This window comes from Arachis duranensis, chromosome 6 (genome assembly GCF_000817695.3).
Source record: "Arachis duranensis cultivar V14167 chromosome 6, aradu.V14167.gnm2.J7QH, whole genome shotgun sequence".
Taxonomy (NCBI): Eukaryota; Viridiplantae; Streptophyta; class Magnoliopsida; order Fabales; family Fabaceae; genus Arachis; species Arachis duranensis.
In genome coordinates, this window is record NC_029777.3 from 69629693 (window position 1) to 69645411 (window position 15719).

At 37.1% G+C, this 15719-nt stretch overlaps 1 protein-coding gene across 1 annotated transcript; it reads right to left on the reverse strand.

Annotated features, from left to right (window-relative positions):
* Window positions 1-10936: 10936 nt before the first annotated feature.
* LOC107494000 (uncharacterized) lies at window positions 10937-15272 on the reverse strand. The gene is made up of 3 exons (XM_016115034.3): window positions 13981-15272; window positions 11902-12070; window positions 10937-11506 (listed from the first exon to the last, which is right to left on the reverse strand). Exons 1-3 carry the CDS (start codon window positions 14761-14763, stop codon window positions 11058-11060), a joined length of 1401 nt encoding a protein of 466 aa, XP_015970520.1. The 5' UTR covers window positions 14764-15272; the 3' UTR covers window positions 10937-11057.
* Between the last annotated feature and the right edge of the window lie 447 nt (window positions 15273-15719).

Consider the following 15719-nt stretch of genomic DNA (forward strand, 5'->3'; position numbering starts at 1 on the left):
CTTGCAGAAGCAACACCCATCTTATGAGCCTGGGTTTTGAATCCTACTTTGTAAGTAGATATTTAAGAGCAGCATGGTCAGTGTACACAATCACTTTTGATCCTACCAAATAGGATCTGAACTTGTCAATGGCATAAACCACTACAAGCAATTCCTTTTCTGTGGTTGTGTATTTTTTCTGCGCGTTATTTAGAACACGGCTGGCATAGTAAATAACATGCAGAAGCTTGTCATGCCTCTATCCCAATACTGCACCAATAGCATGGTCACTGGCATCACACATCAGTTCAAATGGTAATGTCCAGTCCGGTGCAGAAATGACAGGCACTGTGACCAGCTTAGCCTTCAGAGTCTCAAAGGCCTGCAAACACTCTGTGTCAAAGACAAATGGTGTATTAACAGCTAGCAGGTTACCTAGAGTTTTTGTGATTTTTGAAAAATTCTTTATAAACCTCCTGTAGAATCCTGCATGTCCTAGAAAACTTCTGATTGCCTTAACATTGGTGGGTGTTGGTAATTTTTCGATTACCTCCACCTTAGCTTGATCCACCTCTATGCCTTTGTTCGAAATTTTGTGCCCAAGGACAATTCCTTCAGTCACCATAAAGTGACATTTCTCCCAGTTTAAAACCAGGTTGGTCTCTTGGCACCTTTTCAGAACAAGTGCTAGATGGTCAAGACAGGAGCTGAATGAATCTCCAAATACTGAGAAGTCGTCCATGAAGACTTCCAAAAATTTTTCCACCATATCAGAGAAAATAGAGAGCATGTATCTCTGAAAGGTTGCTGGTGCATTATACAGACCAAATGGCATCCTTCTGTAGGCAAATACTCCAGATGAACATGTGAATGTTGTTTTCTCTTGATTTTTGAGATCTACTACAATCTGGTTGTAGCCTGAGTAGCCATCCAGAAAGCAGTAATAGTCATGACCTGCTAGCCTTTCTAGCATTTGGTCTATGAAGGGTAAAGGAAAATGATCCTTTCTGGTGGCTGTATTGAGTCTTTTGTAGTCAATACACATACGCCACCCTGTAACTGTTCTTGTAGGAACCAGTTCATTTATTTCATTATGAACCACTGTCATGCCTCCCTTTTGAGTACAACTTGGACAGGGCTCACCCAGGGGCTATCAAAAATGGGATAAATAATCCCAACTCTAGTAATTTAGTGACTTTTTTCTGCACCACCTCCTTCATGGCTGGATTCAGCCGCCTTTGTGGTTGAACTACTGGTTTGGCATTATCCTCCAGTAGGATCTTGTGCATGCATCTGCCTGGGCTAATGCCCTTGAGATCACTAATAGACCACCCAAGAGCTGTCTTGTGTGTCCTTAGCACCTTAATTAGTGCTTTCTCTTCCTGTGGCTCTAAGGCAGAGCTTATGATTACAGGAAAAGTTTCACCTTCTCCCAGAAAAGCATATTTTAGGGATGGTGGTAGTGGTTTGAGCTCGGGTTTAGGAGGTTTCTCCTCTTCCTGAGGAATTTTTAGAGATTCTTTTATTTCCTATGGTTTCTCCAGATCAGTTTGAACATCTTTAAAGATATCCTCTAGCTCTGATTCGAGACTCTTAGCCATATTGATCTTCTGTACCAAGGAATCAATAATATCAACACGCATGCAGTCTTTTAATGTGTCTAGGTGCTTCATTGCTTCAATAGCATTCAGCCTAAACTCATCCTCATTGACTCTCAGGGTTATTTCCCCTTTTTGGATGTCAATGAGTGTTCATCCAGTTGCTAGGAAAGGTCTTCCTAGAATGAGAGTTGCACTCTTGTGCTCCTCCATTTCCAGCACTACAAAATCAGTGGGAAAGGCAAATGGCCCAACTGTGACAATCATGTCTTCAATTACGCCCGATGGGTATTTAATGGAGCCATCAGCAAGTTGAAGACATATCCTGGTTGGTTTGACCTCTTCAGTCAAGCCAAGCTTTCTGATAGTGGATGCAGGGATTAGGTTGATACTTGCCCCAAGATCACATAAAGCTGTCTTGGTACAGGTTCCCTCTAATGTGCATGGTATCATAAAGCTTACAGAATCCTTAAGCTTCTCTGGTGAGCTCTTTTAAATGATTGTACTGCATTCTTCAGTGAAAAAAACTTTTTCAGTTTCTCTCCTATCCTTCTTATGACTTAAGATCTCTTTCATGAACTTAGCATAAGAAGGTATTTGCTCAAGTGCCTCTGCAAACAAAATCTTGATTTCAAGAGTCCTGAGATAGTCTGTAAAGCGGGCAAATTATTTATCCTGTTCCGCTTGGCGGAGTTTCTGAGGATAAGGTATTTTGGCTTTGTATTCTTCAACCTTGGTTACTGCAGGTTTATTTCCTACAGAGGTAGGTTGAGAAGCCTTCTTGAGGGCGTTATTATCAACACTTGCAAGTGTCTGACCCCTCATAGGCGTTTGAACGCCAGGATTGGGGGATGGATTGGCGTTTAACGCTAGATTCCCTCCCTTTTCTGGAGTTTGAACGCTAGAACTGAACATGGTTTGGGTGTTTAACGCCAATTTTTCTCCCTTTTCTGGCATTTGAATGCTAGAACTGGGCGTCCATTGGGCATTTAACGCCAGTTTTTCACCCTTTTCTGGTGTTTGAATGCCAGACTCATTCCTCTCTGGGCTCTTACTGTTCTCAGAGGGATTTTGGGTAGCAGTTTGCTCATCCTCTATTATTTGTTCTTTTATTGGCTTTCTGCTGCTTTGAGCTGAGGTATTCAGTGTTTTTCCACTCCTTAATTGAACTGCTTGGCACTCTTCTGTTATCTATTTTGATAACTGCTATCTTGTCTGGTCAAGTTGTGCTTCCATGTTCCTATTAGTATCCTTAATGTCTTGCAACATCTCTTTAAATTCTGCCAACTATTCTATCAGATAACATAAATGCTGGTTGATTTTCACAGCTTGTTCTAGAGAACTAAGTTCAGTGGACACTGCCTTAGCCTCTTCTTTTATGGAGGACTCACTACTTAAGTACAGATGCTGATTTCTAGTAGCTGTATCAATGAGCTCTTGAGCCTCTTCAATTATTTTTCTCATGTGTATAGATCAACCAGCTGAGTGATCTATAGATATCTGAGCTTTTACTGTAAGCCCGTAGTAGATGTCTAACTGCACCCATTCTAAAAAATATTTCAGAGGGGCATTTCCTTAGCATCTCTCTATACCTCTCACAGGCGTTGTAAAGGGATTCATTATCCTCTTTTTTAAAGCCTTGGATGTCCAACCTTAGCTGTGTCATCCTCTTAGGAAGGAAATATTGATTCAGGAATTTGTCTGACAACTGTTTCCATGTTTTTATGCTAGCTCTAGGTTGGTTATTTAACCACATCTTAGCTTGGTCTTTTACAGCAAATGGAAACAGTAATAATCTGTAGACATCATGATCTACTTCCTTATTATGTACTGTGTCAGTAATTTGTAAGAACTGTGCCAGAAACTCAGTAGGTTCTTCCTGTGGAAGACTGGAATACTGGCAATTTTGCTGCACCATGATAATGAGCTGAGGATTCAACTCAAAACTACTGACTCCGACGGAGGGTATACAGATACTACTCCCATATGAAGTAGTAGTGGGGTTAGCATATGACCCCAGAGTCCTTCTGGACTATTCATTTCCACTTAGGCCGATGATGGAGTAAGGGAGATGATGTAGATAAAAATTTTATTTTATATTTATTTATTTATTTATTTATTTATTTATTTATTTATAATATATTTTTCCGAAATAATAAAATAAAAATAAATAAAAAAACTAAAATAAATAAAAAAATATTTGAAAATATTTTATGAGGATTTTCGAAATAGTGAGGAGAGAGAAAGTGGTTAGGATATTTTTGAAAAAGATATGATTTTAAAAATCTTAAAAGGATATGATTTGAAAAATTTTGACCAAGTCAACTCAAGGGATTCGAAAATTATGAGAAATTAAAGGAAAAGATATTTTTTATTTTTGAATTTTATTATGAAAGAGAGAAACACACAAAAGACACAAGACTTAAAATTTTTAGATCCAGTGCTCCTTGTTTTCGAAAATTTTGGAGGAAAAACACCAAGGCACACGAAACTTAAAAATTTTAAGATCAAGACACAAAGAAGACTCAAGAACACTTTGAAGACTCACAAGAACAACAAGAACAAAAAGAAAGAACACCAAACTTAAAATTTTTAGAAAACCAAAATAAAATTTTTGAAAACTAAAGAAAAATTAACAAGAGAATACCAAACTTAAAATTTGGCACAAGATCTAATCAAAAAAAATTATTTTTAAAAATATTTTAGAAAGGAAGACTCAAAGGGGCAACTATTACCAAGAAAATAGACATATTCAACGAATGCAAGGATAGAACAGATAAAAACTATTTTTTAGATGACAAAAACACAAAGGACACCAAACTTAAAACATGCAACTAGACTCAATGAGAAACTAACAATTAATAAAGAAAAATAATATTTTTGAAGAAATAACATTTTTTTGAAAAAAAAGTAATAGACTCTAAACTAAAAAGACAAATTTTTCCTAATCTAAGTAACAAAATAAACCGTCAGTTGTTCAAACTCGAACAATCCCCGGCAACGGCGCCAAAAACTTGGTGTATGAAAATTACACTCACACTATGTAATTCCGCAAAACTAACCAGCAAGTACACTGGGTCGTCCAAGTAATACCTTACGTGAGTAAGGGTCGATCCCACGGAGATTGCCGGCTTGAAGCAAGCTATGGTTATCTTATTATTCTTATTCAGAATATCAATAGGGTTCTTTAGTTTTAATTGTGAAAAGTAAAAGAGCATGAAATGAATACTTGTTACGTAGTAATGGAGAATGGGTTGGAGTTTTGGAGATGCTTTGTCCTTTGAATTTCTGCTTTCCTACTGTCTTCTTCTTCACGCACGCAGGTCTCCTTCCATGGCAAGCTGTATGTTGGTGGATCACCATTGTCAATGGCTACCAGTCGTCCTCTCAGTGAAAAGGGTCCATGTACATGGCTAATCATCTGTTGGTTCTCACCAATGTTGGAATAGGAACCATTGATCCTTTTGCATCTGTCACCATGCCCAGCATTCATGAGTTTGAAGCTCGTCACAGTCATCCCTTCCCGGATCCTAATCGGAATACTACAGACAATGTTTAGACTTTCCGGATCTTAGGAATGCTGCCAATTTATTCTAGCTTATACCACGAAGACTCTGATCTCACGGATCTGAATGCTCTATTGTCAAGAGAGGCAGTCTAACTCGTGAGCCAGGAACCCAAGAGACATCCATTCAATCTAAGGTAGAACGGAAGTGGTTGTCAGGCACGTGTTCATAGGTTGAGAATGGTGATGAGTGTCATGGATCATCACATTCATCATGTTGAAGTGCGAATGAACATCTTAGAATAGAAACAAGCGAGATTGAATAGAAAACAGAAATACTTGCATTAATTCATCGAGACGCTGCAGAGCTCCTCACCCCCAACCATGGGGTTTAGAGACTCATGTCGTCAAAGGTACAATTTTAGATGTAAAATATCATGAGGTACAAAATAAATCTCTAAAAGTAGTTTTTATACTCAACTAGTAACCTAGGTTTACAGAAAATGAGTAAACTAAGATAGATAGTGCAGAAATCCACTTCTGGGGCCAACGTGGTGTGTGCTGGGGCTGAGCATTGAAGCTTTCATGTGCATAGGCTATTCTTGGAGTTAAACGCCAGTTTGTAACCTGCTTTTGGCGTTTAACTCTGGTTTGTAACTTGTTTCTGGCGTTTAACGCCATAATAGGGCAGAAAGCTGGCGTTGAACGCCAGTTTTTGTCGTCTAAACTTGGACAAACTATGGACTATCATATATTGCTGGAAAGCCTGGATGTCTACTTTCCAACGCAATTGAGAGAGCGCTATTTGGACTTTTGTAGCTCCAAAAATTCCATTTAGAGTGCAGGGAGGTCAGAATCCAACAGCATCAGCAGTCCTTCTTCAGCCCCTGAATCAGATTTTTGCTCAGGTCCCTCAATTTCAACCAGAAAATACCTGAAATCACAGAAAAACACACAAACTTATAGTAAAGTCCTAAAATGTGAATTTTTCTTAAAAACTAATAAAAATATACTAAAAACTAACTAAATCATACTAAAAACTATCTAAAAACAATGCCAAAAAGCGTATAAATTATCCGCTCATCACACATCCTTCACCAACCGATCCGCCATTCAATCCCATCACCACCACCTTCCAAACCTCCTTAGCTCCATCAAAGCACAAATATATACAATGCAAGTAAGGCACAAGTAGAAGCATATACAGCAATTAAAACAAGTAGCAATTAGACATGTTATACAAATAGGGAAAATAATATCAAGTCGGCAAAGCATACAAAGACGTAGAAAATCCATATGATGAATGCCTGCCCTACTGGCTGTAATATCACATTGTCGGTTCAACTGCCAACCCGATACATCTCCATAGAGATGTTGCCCTTCGGATTCATGGTGTGGGAACCCCCGAGATATAGTGCTCAGATCACTATCCAGGGTTTTGCGCCTGTACGCTCTGATGATCCGAAGGGATGCGAGCGGGATCTATTGCCACCGACCTCACATCTAAGCGCAAGAGGGACGAACCACCGCCCTTACGCCACCGCCGCTACCTCGACAGGCGGGATCCAACCTCGGCCCCTACCGGGCGCATAGCGTTTCATAATCTCAATAAAAGTGATACAGTGGTTTTCGAAAACATTTTTAGTACAAGATGGATCCATCACTTCATTCAGAGTCCTCAACTCCTTTCAACCACTGTTCTTTCACATTTCATTTCCTTGCTTTCACATCTCATTCATCAACTATTCATCACACATCATCAACTTTCCCAGTATAACAGAAACCTATTACTCCGTTTGCTAACTTTTTTCAAATAATAGTCTCTAAAACCCTTAAACCATTTCCCATATTTGAACACCCAAAAATATGCCCAAAATTCTTAAAAAGATGCCATAGAAGCTTACAACCTCATCGGGAAGGTGAAATAGTTGAAAACAAAGAAAAATTTGAGAAACAGCGCGTGTGTGTCCGCACAGAGGTGTGCGTGCGCACGCCCATGAAATTTTTAAAAGTGTGCATACGCACAGGTGTTAAAATATAAAAGGGTCTGTCCACTCGCACAACCTGTGCGAGCGCCTCTAACAGACTGGCCTCACCAACGTGTGCGTGCGCACAGGTCTGTGCGTATGCACAGGTTGCAATTTTTCCTTTGGTGTGCGCGCGCACAGGCAGTGCCAGCACTGCAAGCAGGATGCCTACATCTGCGTGTGCGAACGCACAGGTATGTGCGTGCGCACAGGTCTCAATTTTTTGCAGAGTGTGCGTGCGCACATAACAGAAAACTCAGAATCCTGTATCTTTGCAAAATTTCTAATTTTCAACATAAATTTTTTATTGATCATAACTTCCTCTACAAAATTCCAAATTTTACAAACTTTATATTGATTTAAAGGGTTTTCAAAGATCTTTAATTTCAAACCATTTTCAACCAATTTTGAAAACCGGGCCAAAAGTTATGATCAAACAAAGTTCACCAAAATTCCACTTTTACCCAAAATCACAATTTTCACAATTGCTTTGCAAAACACAACCAAAACCAAACCAACCCAGTTCAAACTCCCCCTTTCATCATAATCAACCCTCTTTATCATATTACACCACAATTACCAAATTTTTCCTCATCCACCACATCAACATCAACATATCTCATATGTCAAACTTCATTAACAAGTTTTCAACTATATTATCAATCATTCAACATCAAAATCACATTTATCAACATAATCCACTGCTCAACTTCATAAGTCATTCATTCTCATCTTTTTACTACCAATCATCATTATCAACTCAAAATTCATCATTTCATCAAATATCATTATACAATAACATCCAACAACTCATCAACCATTTAAATCCAATCATATCTTATAGGTCACTAGCCTAAGTGTCCATGAATATTATATAGTATAAACTACATAGAGGAAACCGAAATCATGCCTTGGCCGATTCCCAATATGAACCAACTGAGCTTTCAACCACAATCCAACCACCAATATAGCTCCAACAAGTTCCAAACTCACAAAAATCAAGCTATATACACATAAATCACCACAAATGAACCTAGGGATCAACATAAATCAAAAGTTCACAAGAGTTCAAAGCCTCTTACCTCTCCCAACAGATTTGGATGTCAAAACCCAAAGCTAAGCAAGGATTATAGTGAACATATTCATCAAGAATCACAAAAACTCACTTAGCCATAAACCCTAGGTACCCAAAATTTTGGAGAGAGGAACTGAGGAGATTTTGAGCTTACCTCTAGAGTTTCTTGGATGGGTTTTGTAGATCTTTTCACAAGAAACGCATAGCCACTGACGGCACGCAAATCAGAGCTCTAGAACTCAATATATGAGCTTGAGAATATTGAGGTGATTAGGGTTCCACCTCTTCTTCTCTCCCTCTTTCAATTCTGAAGTGTGTGTGTGTTTATGAGGCTAGAGTTCATTAAATGAACCTTTATATATGTTGGACTTGGGCCCAACTTGGGCCCGATTCAATCTGTTAGTATTTTTAGCCCATTTGGCTCAACTTCGGGCCAGACCTTTAAAATTAACGCCCGGTTTTCAATTTCTACTGTTTTTCTAAATTTTTTTACTGTTTCTACTTCTTCTCGCGCCGCACTGAACAGATTTGAACCGGTTCAATCGGTTCAAATGTTGGTTTGCAGTTTTTCACGGTTTTTCGCAGTAAACACATTTTCTAACTCGGAAAGACCCACTGAGTCCAAAAATAATGTTTAAAACCTTGAATTCTCACTCTAACTTTTTGGAATCAAATTTGGGTAACATAACCACTGAATTAACCGGTTCGATTAATTGCGGTTCTTACACTTAGCATGAGGACATGCTAATATTTAAGTGTGGGAAGATTGATAAACCGCTATTTTACGATTTATTTTGTATTGAATTGAGCAGATTTTATCCATTATTCTCACACTTATTCATATAATTCACATGTTTTGCATTTTTCTTTCTAATTTTGTGATATGATTGACAACATGCTTTTTTGACCTTAAATTTGCTAATTTTAATCCTCTCTTATTACCATTTGATGCCGTGATATGTGTGTTAAGTGTTTTCAGATTTTATAGGATAGGAATGGCTTAGAGAATAGAAAGGAAGAATGCAAAAGTGGAAGGAACACAAGAAAGTGGAGTTTTGAGAAGCTGGTAGCGACACGTACGCGTGATCAGTGCAGCAGACGAGCGACGCGTAAGCGTGACATGACGTGTACGCGTGACCTAAATTTTGTCAAGCGACACGTACGTGTGGGCAACGCGTACGCGTGGCAAAGCGTTACGTGCTGCAAATATCAGAAAATGATGGGGGTAATTTCTGGGCTGTTTTTGGCCCATATTCAAGCCCGAAAACACAGATTAGAGGCTGCAGAGTGGGGGATCACTCATACACGCTTTCATTCACATTAGTTAAGTTTAGATGCAATTTTCTAGAGATAGAGACTCTCTCCTCTCTCTAGGTTTTAGGATTTTTAGGTTTATTTCTTCTCAATTTCAGATTTCTACATTGCTTTAATTTAGGTTCCTTCTACTTTTATTTGTTCTATTACTTTAGTTTATATACTTCTCTTATTGATTCTTTTATTTTGCTAATTTAGTTTATGAACTCATGTGTTACTCTCAACTTTCATTAATGCAATTTATGTTTCATGTTTCTTGTTGTTCAATTGCTTTGTCATTGTTATTTCCTTTCTTTCGTAGTCTTAGAATTTCTTATGTCTTATCAATTATCTATGGCTGCGTTTGTTTACAGAGACAGGACACTGAGGCAGGGACGCTGAGACACAAAATCGTGTTTGGCAGAGGAGACATGGACAGAGACAATGTGTCCAGAGACACTGAATTAGTGTATTTTGTGTCCATCCTGACAGGAAAGACACAGAGACACTAACAAGGGACACAACTTATTTTTTATTTTTTCTTTCATTATTCTTGTTAATTTTTAACAATTATATTTTTTATTGTTATATTTTTCATCTCAAACTTTTTGAATGAAAAAAATGAGAATAAATTGAATTTTCATAATTTGTTCTAGTTTATCTCCAAATAGAATACAAGAACACAAAATTTTGTGTCTCTGTCCATCAATGTCTTGTCCTGTCCTGTTCTCAGTGTCTTGTCCTGTCCTGTTCTTAGAAACAAATACAGCCTATGTTTCTACTTTACGCCTTCCAAGTGTTTGATAAAACGCTTGGTTGGATTTTTAATTAGATTTTCATGTTCTTAACTTGGATTGATTTTATCAAAACTCTTTTGTTGACTGGTGATTGAGAATTGTTAGTTGGCTTAGGCTTCACTAAATCTAATATTTGATTAGGACTTGTGAACTTAAGTTGATTTTGCTCACTTGACTTTCCTTCATTGTTAGAGGTTAACTAAGTGAGAGCAAAAGATAATTACCATCACAATTGATAATGACAATAAAGATAGGAATTCTAATTCTCAATCCTTGTTAGAACTTTTCTTAGTTGTTATTTTACGTCCTTGTTATTTACGTTATTTTTTTTCTTATTTCAAAAACTCAAAAATATACTTTTCTATAATCAATTATAAGTATATTTCAAATTTAAATATTGATTAAGGTTTAATTGTCAGTTTAGAACTATACTTGCAACGCAATATTTTTTTAAAAATCTTTAACGACATTTTTCCTCCGTCAGCCTTATCTTGTTTATGTTATCTTATTTCGTATACACTGCAAACAAAATAAAAGATACGATACTTTTCGATAAAAATGCTCCAGGTAATTAAAACATTTATTTTATTTATTTAAAAAAAAATCCGTCTACTCTTATAGTGCAACGAAAATTAGAAATGATAAATGGTACCAAAGCATCCTTGATCGAATAATATGAAAATTTATTTCAGCCTTATAATATTCTCCACCTGCCACTTTTCTCTGATATGTTTCAGCTTTCAACTTTGCTCAGTAGCTGATTTTTGTTCAATTTGATTTACCTTAAATGTTACATGCGTCCACAAGGATTTTCTTCATATGATCCACTAGTTCTTGCACCTGCTCCCTAGAATGAAGGGGTGATGGGTATACACAAGCACAATCCAACTTCCCATTCCTTATGGTGTCGAATATGGCTATCGATGGGCCAACACCATGAGCAGAAGCACAACCCACATAGTCCTCTAATCCAATCTCTTTATGAATGTTATCTGATTCATCAATGATAGGATCCTCAAAAACTGAAATCAAAGCAGTTCTCATTGATGATGATGGCGTCAAACCAGGGTTCTCGATCGCCTTGCACATTAGGTAGTTCAGGTCAGACATGTCTGAGAAATGCTTGTTGCAATTCATAGCATTTGCAAAGGCCATGTAACTTCTCTTTGCTAGATCCCATAGGGTTTCTCCACATACATCATGTGTGTTCAATATTGCAGAATGATAAAATCCTGAACCCAAAAACTGAACCTGTTATAATTATAACAAAGCAACTAAAGCAAATTATTCTGACCACAGAAAACTGGATTATTCCAATATAGAACGCATAAGAGCTCTTATTAATATCAGACGGAAGCGAATAATTTGGAATAGAAAGTTTTCATGTCAAAAAGAAGCAAGCTCCAATCAATGATCTACTTTATTAACTAGAATTGGTCTTATTAATCAATGATATACCAATCGTCTTTGTTTCGTTAAAATGAGACTATCTCCTCCTGTGCATCTACAATTGTCTTTTTTTTTTTTCCATTAGAGTAAAAAATCTTTTCTTTAAACCAGATGTAGAAGTCTAGAGGTAGCAAGAACATATGAAAACAAAACACACATTCGGAAAAGTGCAGATTACCAAGATGGTTGCTGGAAAGGACTGGATCAAGAAGAGAGCGGCAATCAATGAGTGTTACTACACCATACTTCTCCTTTTGATAACTGGGTAGCTTTTTGGAGGCCCGGGCAGCAATCATTCCAGCGGCTGCAAGTGCCCCACAAAGTTTAATTTCTCTTGATTTGCATTCCTACATGATCTTGCAAAATTAATTGTAATATTTTGAATCATCATGACCTTACCAAATCATAGTCAGAATGTGAAATTATCAATTATACTTCATACCAATCAGAATATAAATCCTTGGTAGCCTAAGAAGCAGATCATCGTATACTGAAGAAATATGTATCAACTATTACACACACCATTCTATTCTCTATCAAATCTTTTCTATTTTCTGATATTAAGCCAAGGAGCTCACAAATGCATGAATCCTCTGTGATAGAAAAGAATTTAATAAAATAATGCAGCTGATATTCGTTGATCTTAACATCGATCTTAGTCCATACAGCAAATATGAATAATTTATGAAAAGTTTTGATCAAATTATCAAGTAGTCGATTAAAGAGCATGAGTACTAGTATATCAATTTAATGTCAGACAGAAAATCCTTATTTATCATAGCATGACTTGCAGAACGAGTCTCTCCTTTGTTATTGGAATCCAAAGCCAGAAGCCATAACTATAAAATTTTGGATAGAATATACACCAATTCACATGCACTGAGTTCTTTTGAAAGTGGTTCTCTAACACACCATACCTTAACTTTTCATTTGCTCTTTACATACTGGCCAGAATTTAATAAAGTTACTGGCCCCTAGACTTTTTCAATTTATAACACATCCAAATGGCAAGACAGTTGGATTGGTATACACGTCCAATAATTTCTAAGGAATAATTTCTCCAGATTCCAGAATAAAATGGAGATTCCCAAAGTTCCTCACACTTGTCTCCATCGTGAGTATTATTATCTTATCTCCAATACATCTTGCCATACTTGGATCTGGATAGCGTTATCAGTTAGGCAAGCCGTATCCTAAAATATTGCACTCTCCAATCAAAACAAAGTTAGCCATACCAACCCGTACTGCCTTTAGTGGTTCACTTTTTCAGTTTTTCTTTTCTAATAAAATTAAGCGACGTTACGAAAGGAGACAAAAGAAGTAACTAACTCGTTCCTGAAGCAAGAATTTTCTTCCCCCTTTATTCTCTTTATAAAATCAAAGCAGAAATAAATGCATAACTTATGTTTATATGAGCGTAAGATTAAAAAATAAAAAACAAAATTAAAACCTAGATATATGCACTTAAAGGGGATTTCTATTACTATGTACGATAATTTAGAGTGTGTCACGAAAATAACTTATCTTCCATAACCAAATGTTTTTTCGAATTGGATATGAAAAGAAAAAGGAAAGAAAAAACCTAAAATTCCAATCCAATTATCCCACTTATCAAAGGGCCTACACGAGAGATTAGTAGCCATATTGTTTGACATTAGATATCCAAGGTGTGACAAAACTGATCTAATCTAATCATCCGTACTATATATATACATACCTAGTACACAATTTTTATTTTTCCATTTTAAACTTTTTCACTAATACCCAACTTTCTTTGTTTTTTTTCTTTTTCGAAGAAAATACTTTCCATTTAGGCCGTTATATTACATTTTTTTGTACCTATGAACAAACAATACTGAAGCAGATCTATTTACTCTAACATGGAATCTGTGTTGCCTATGGATATGGTAGTTGCAGTAGCTAAACAATTTTAACAATTAAAAAATTCACTTTTTTTGCTGAAATTAAGAAGTCACTGTAATCACTATAGTTATAGATGCTATAATACGTACTTTATTATAATTTTTGCTTTTTGAACAACCTATTCATTTTTTTCTTTTTCTTTTTAATTTTATTTTTGTTATTGCCTTTTGTTCTTTTATTTTATTTTTGCAGGAAAAACTTTGCAGCACAGGCACTAGTTACTCTAAAATGGATTAAGAGGTACATAATCAATCACTGAATCACCTGATTGTCTATTAATCAACTAGCAACGAAACCAATAATATTCACACAAAAAAACAAGTGTGGTACTTACAGCCACAAGCTGGCGCGTGTGGTGAGCGTCCAATTGCAACCTCACAACCTTGGAGCTCCGAGGCGAGTCCGCATCCACGAATTCCAAATTCCCAAGCCTGAATGAATTCAGTGAGTAACCAAGCATGTCCAAACCACGCGCCCAAAACGGCTTGTTCCTCTTCTCTACCGGTATCAGATCCTCAATCGCCATTCCCATTCCCTTCTCCTCTGCCTCTCCGTTACTCTCTCCGCCGCATCCAACCTTCACCAGCAGCTCGCTCAGCAGAGTCACCGCCGCCGCGCGGTCGCATCCCGACGTGTGCAGCCGCAAAAACACTCCCCATCGCCTCTCGCTTATCGCGTACACACTCACGCACAGTACGCCGTAGCCATCGCCACTAGGATCGCGCCACTTGTTCAGGTTCAGCTCGTGCTCCAGAATCAGGTGGAAGTCAGTATCTCCGTCGCCGGAACTACAGCCGAGGATTGCGGAGGTGGATTGAAGATCGAGGCAGTGGATTTGAATATTGGAGGTTGGGGGAGTTCTGAAGTGGTAGGAATTGGCGTTGGAGTCGAAGTGGATTGTTGAGCGAAGGATAGGATGGTTACTTTGGAGGTTGCGGAGTACGGTTTGGAGTTTGGGAATGTGTGGTGGTTTAGAGAGGAGGAGGCCGAGGACGGTTATTCCGGTGCCGCCGGGAACTGCCTTGCACCAGCTGTATTCGGTGCCGCCAACGGCACGAATGGTGAAGTGCTGTTGCAGTTCTTGTTCTTTTTCTTCTTCACTGCTGCTACTACTCATTTTGATGGTTCTTGTTGTTGGTGGTTGTATCCGACGAGAGTATGGTATAGAGAGTAACGCTATTTACTTTGGATCAATGATGATGATAGGATTGGAAAGTGGTCCATTAAGTAGAAAATCGGCCAATAAGACCAAACTAATTAAAGCCACTATCGAGTATCCTCTAAAGTACACTAGTCAGTAGACAACTCTGACCCCACTCATCGTCTTCATTCGACCAAAATTAATAAATAATTATCCACACGTCTTCCTCGATCAAGTAAGTTATCAGGGAAGTAAGGAGCATTGTTGTTGTGACATTCGGAGAGCAACAATGTCTATGCGACGATCAATAACTCATAAGAATGTAAGATGACTAAGGATTCGGATTTGTGTCTAAAATAATGGGCCGAACAAAAAACCCCGCTAGACTTAATGGGTTCAGAATCTTAATCCAAACTGTCTTTTTAAGGTTTTGGCCTGTTGGCCAAGCGGACTTAGTCCATTTTGCCATTCATAGTCACGTTAAATATTATATTACGTAAAGCTATCGACAAATTTTTAAAAGAAATTTTGATTCACAACGAATTAATTTTTTGTCTATTAAATTGAATGATACCATAAAAAATTAAAAAAAAATATTACATGATACGATGACATGACAAATTAATAAATTAATTGGTCACAAAAAATTAAAATATAACACATAATATTAACTTGTTATGTCACAAAAAATTAAAATATGACACATAATATTAACTTATTATGTCATTTATCGTAGTAGCATATTATTATTTAAATAATAAAATCACTAATTTAGCTTATTGTTATATTTTTAAAGAAATAATATGACTATGAATAAAAATAAATCAGGTAGTTTGTGAATTTTAAAAGATCTACAACTTTATTTGTATTTGGTCTAACTTATCATAAAAAAATTTAGACCCAAATTATTTTAAAAAATTAAACTTGTTAAT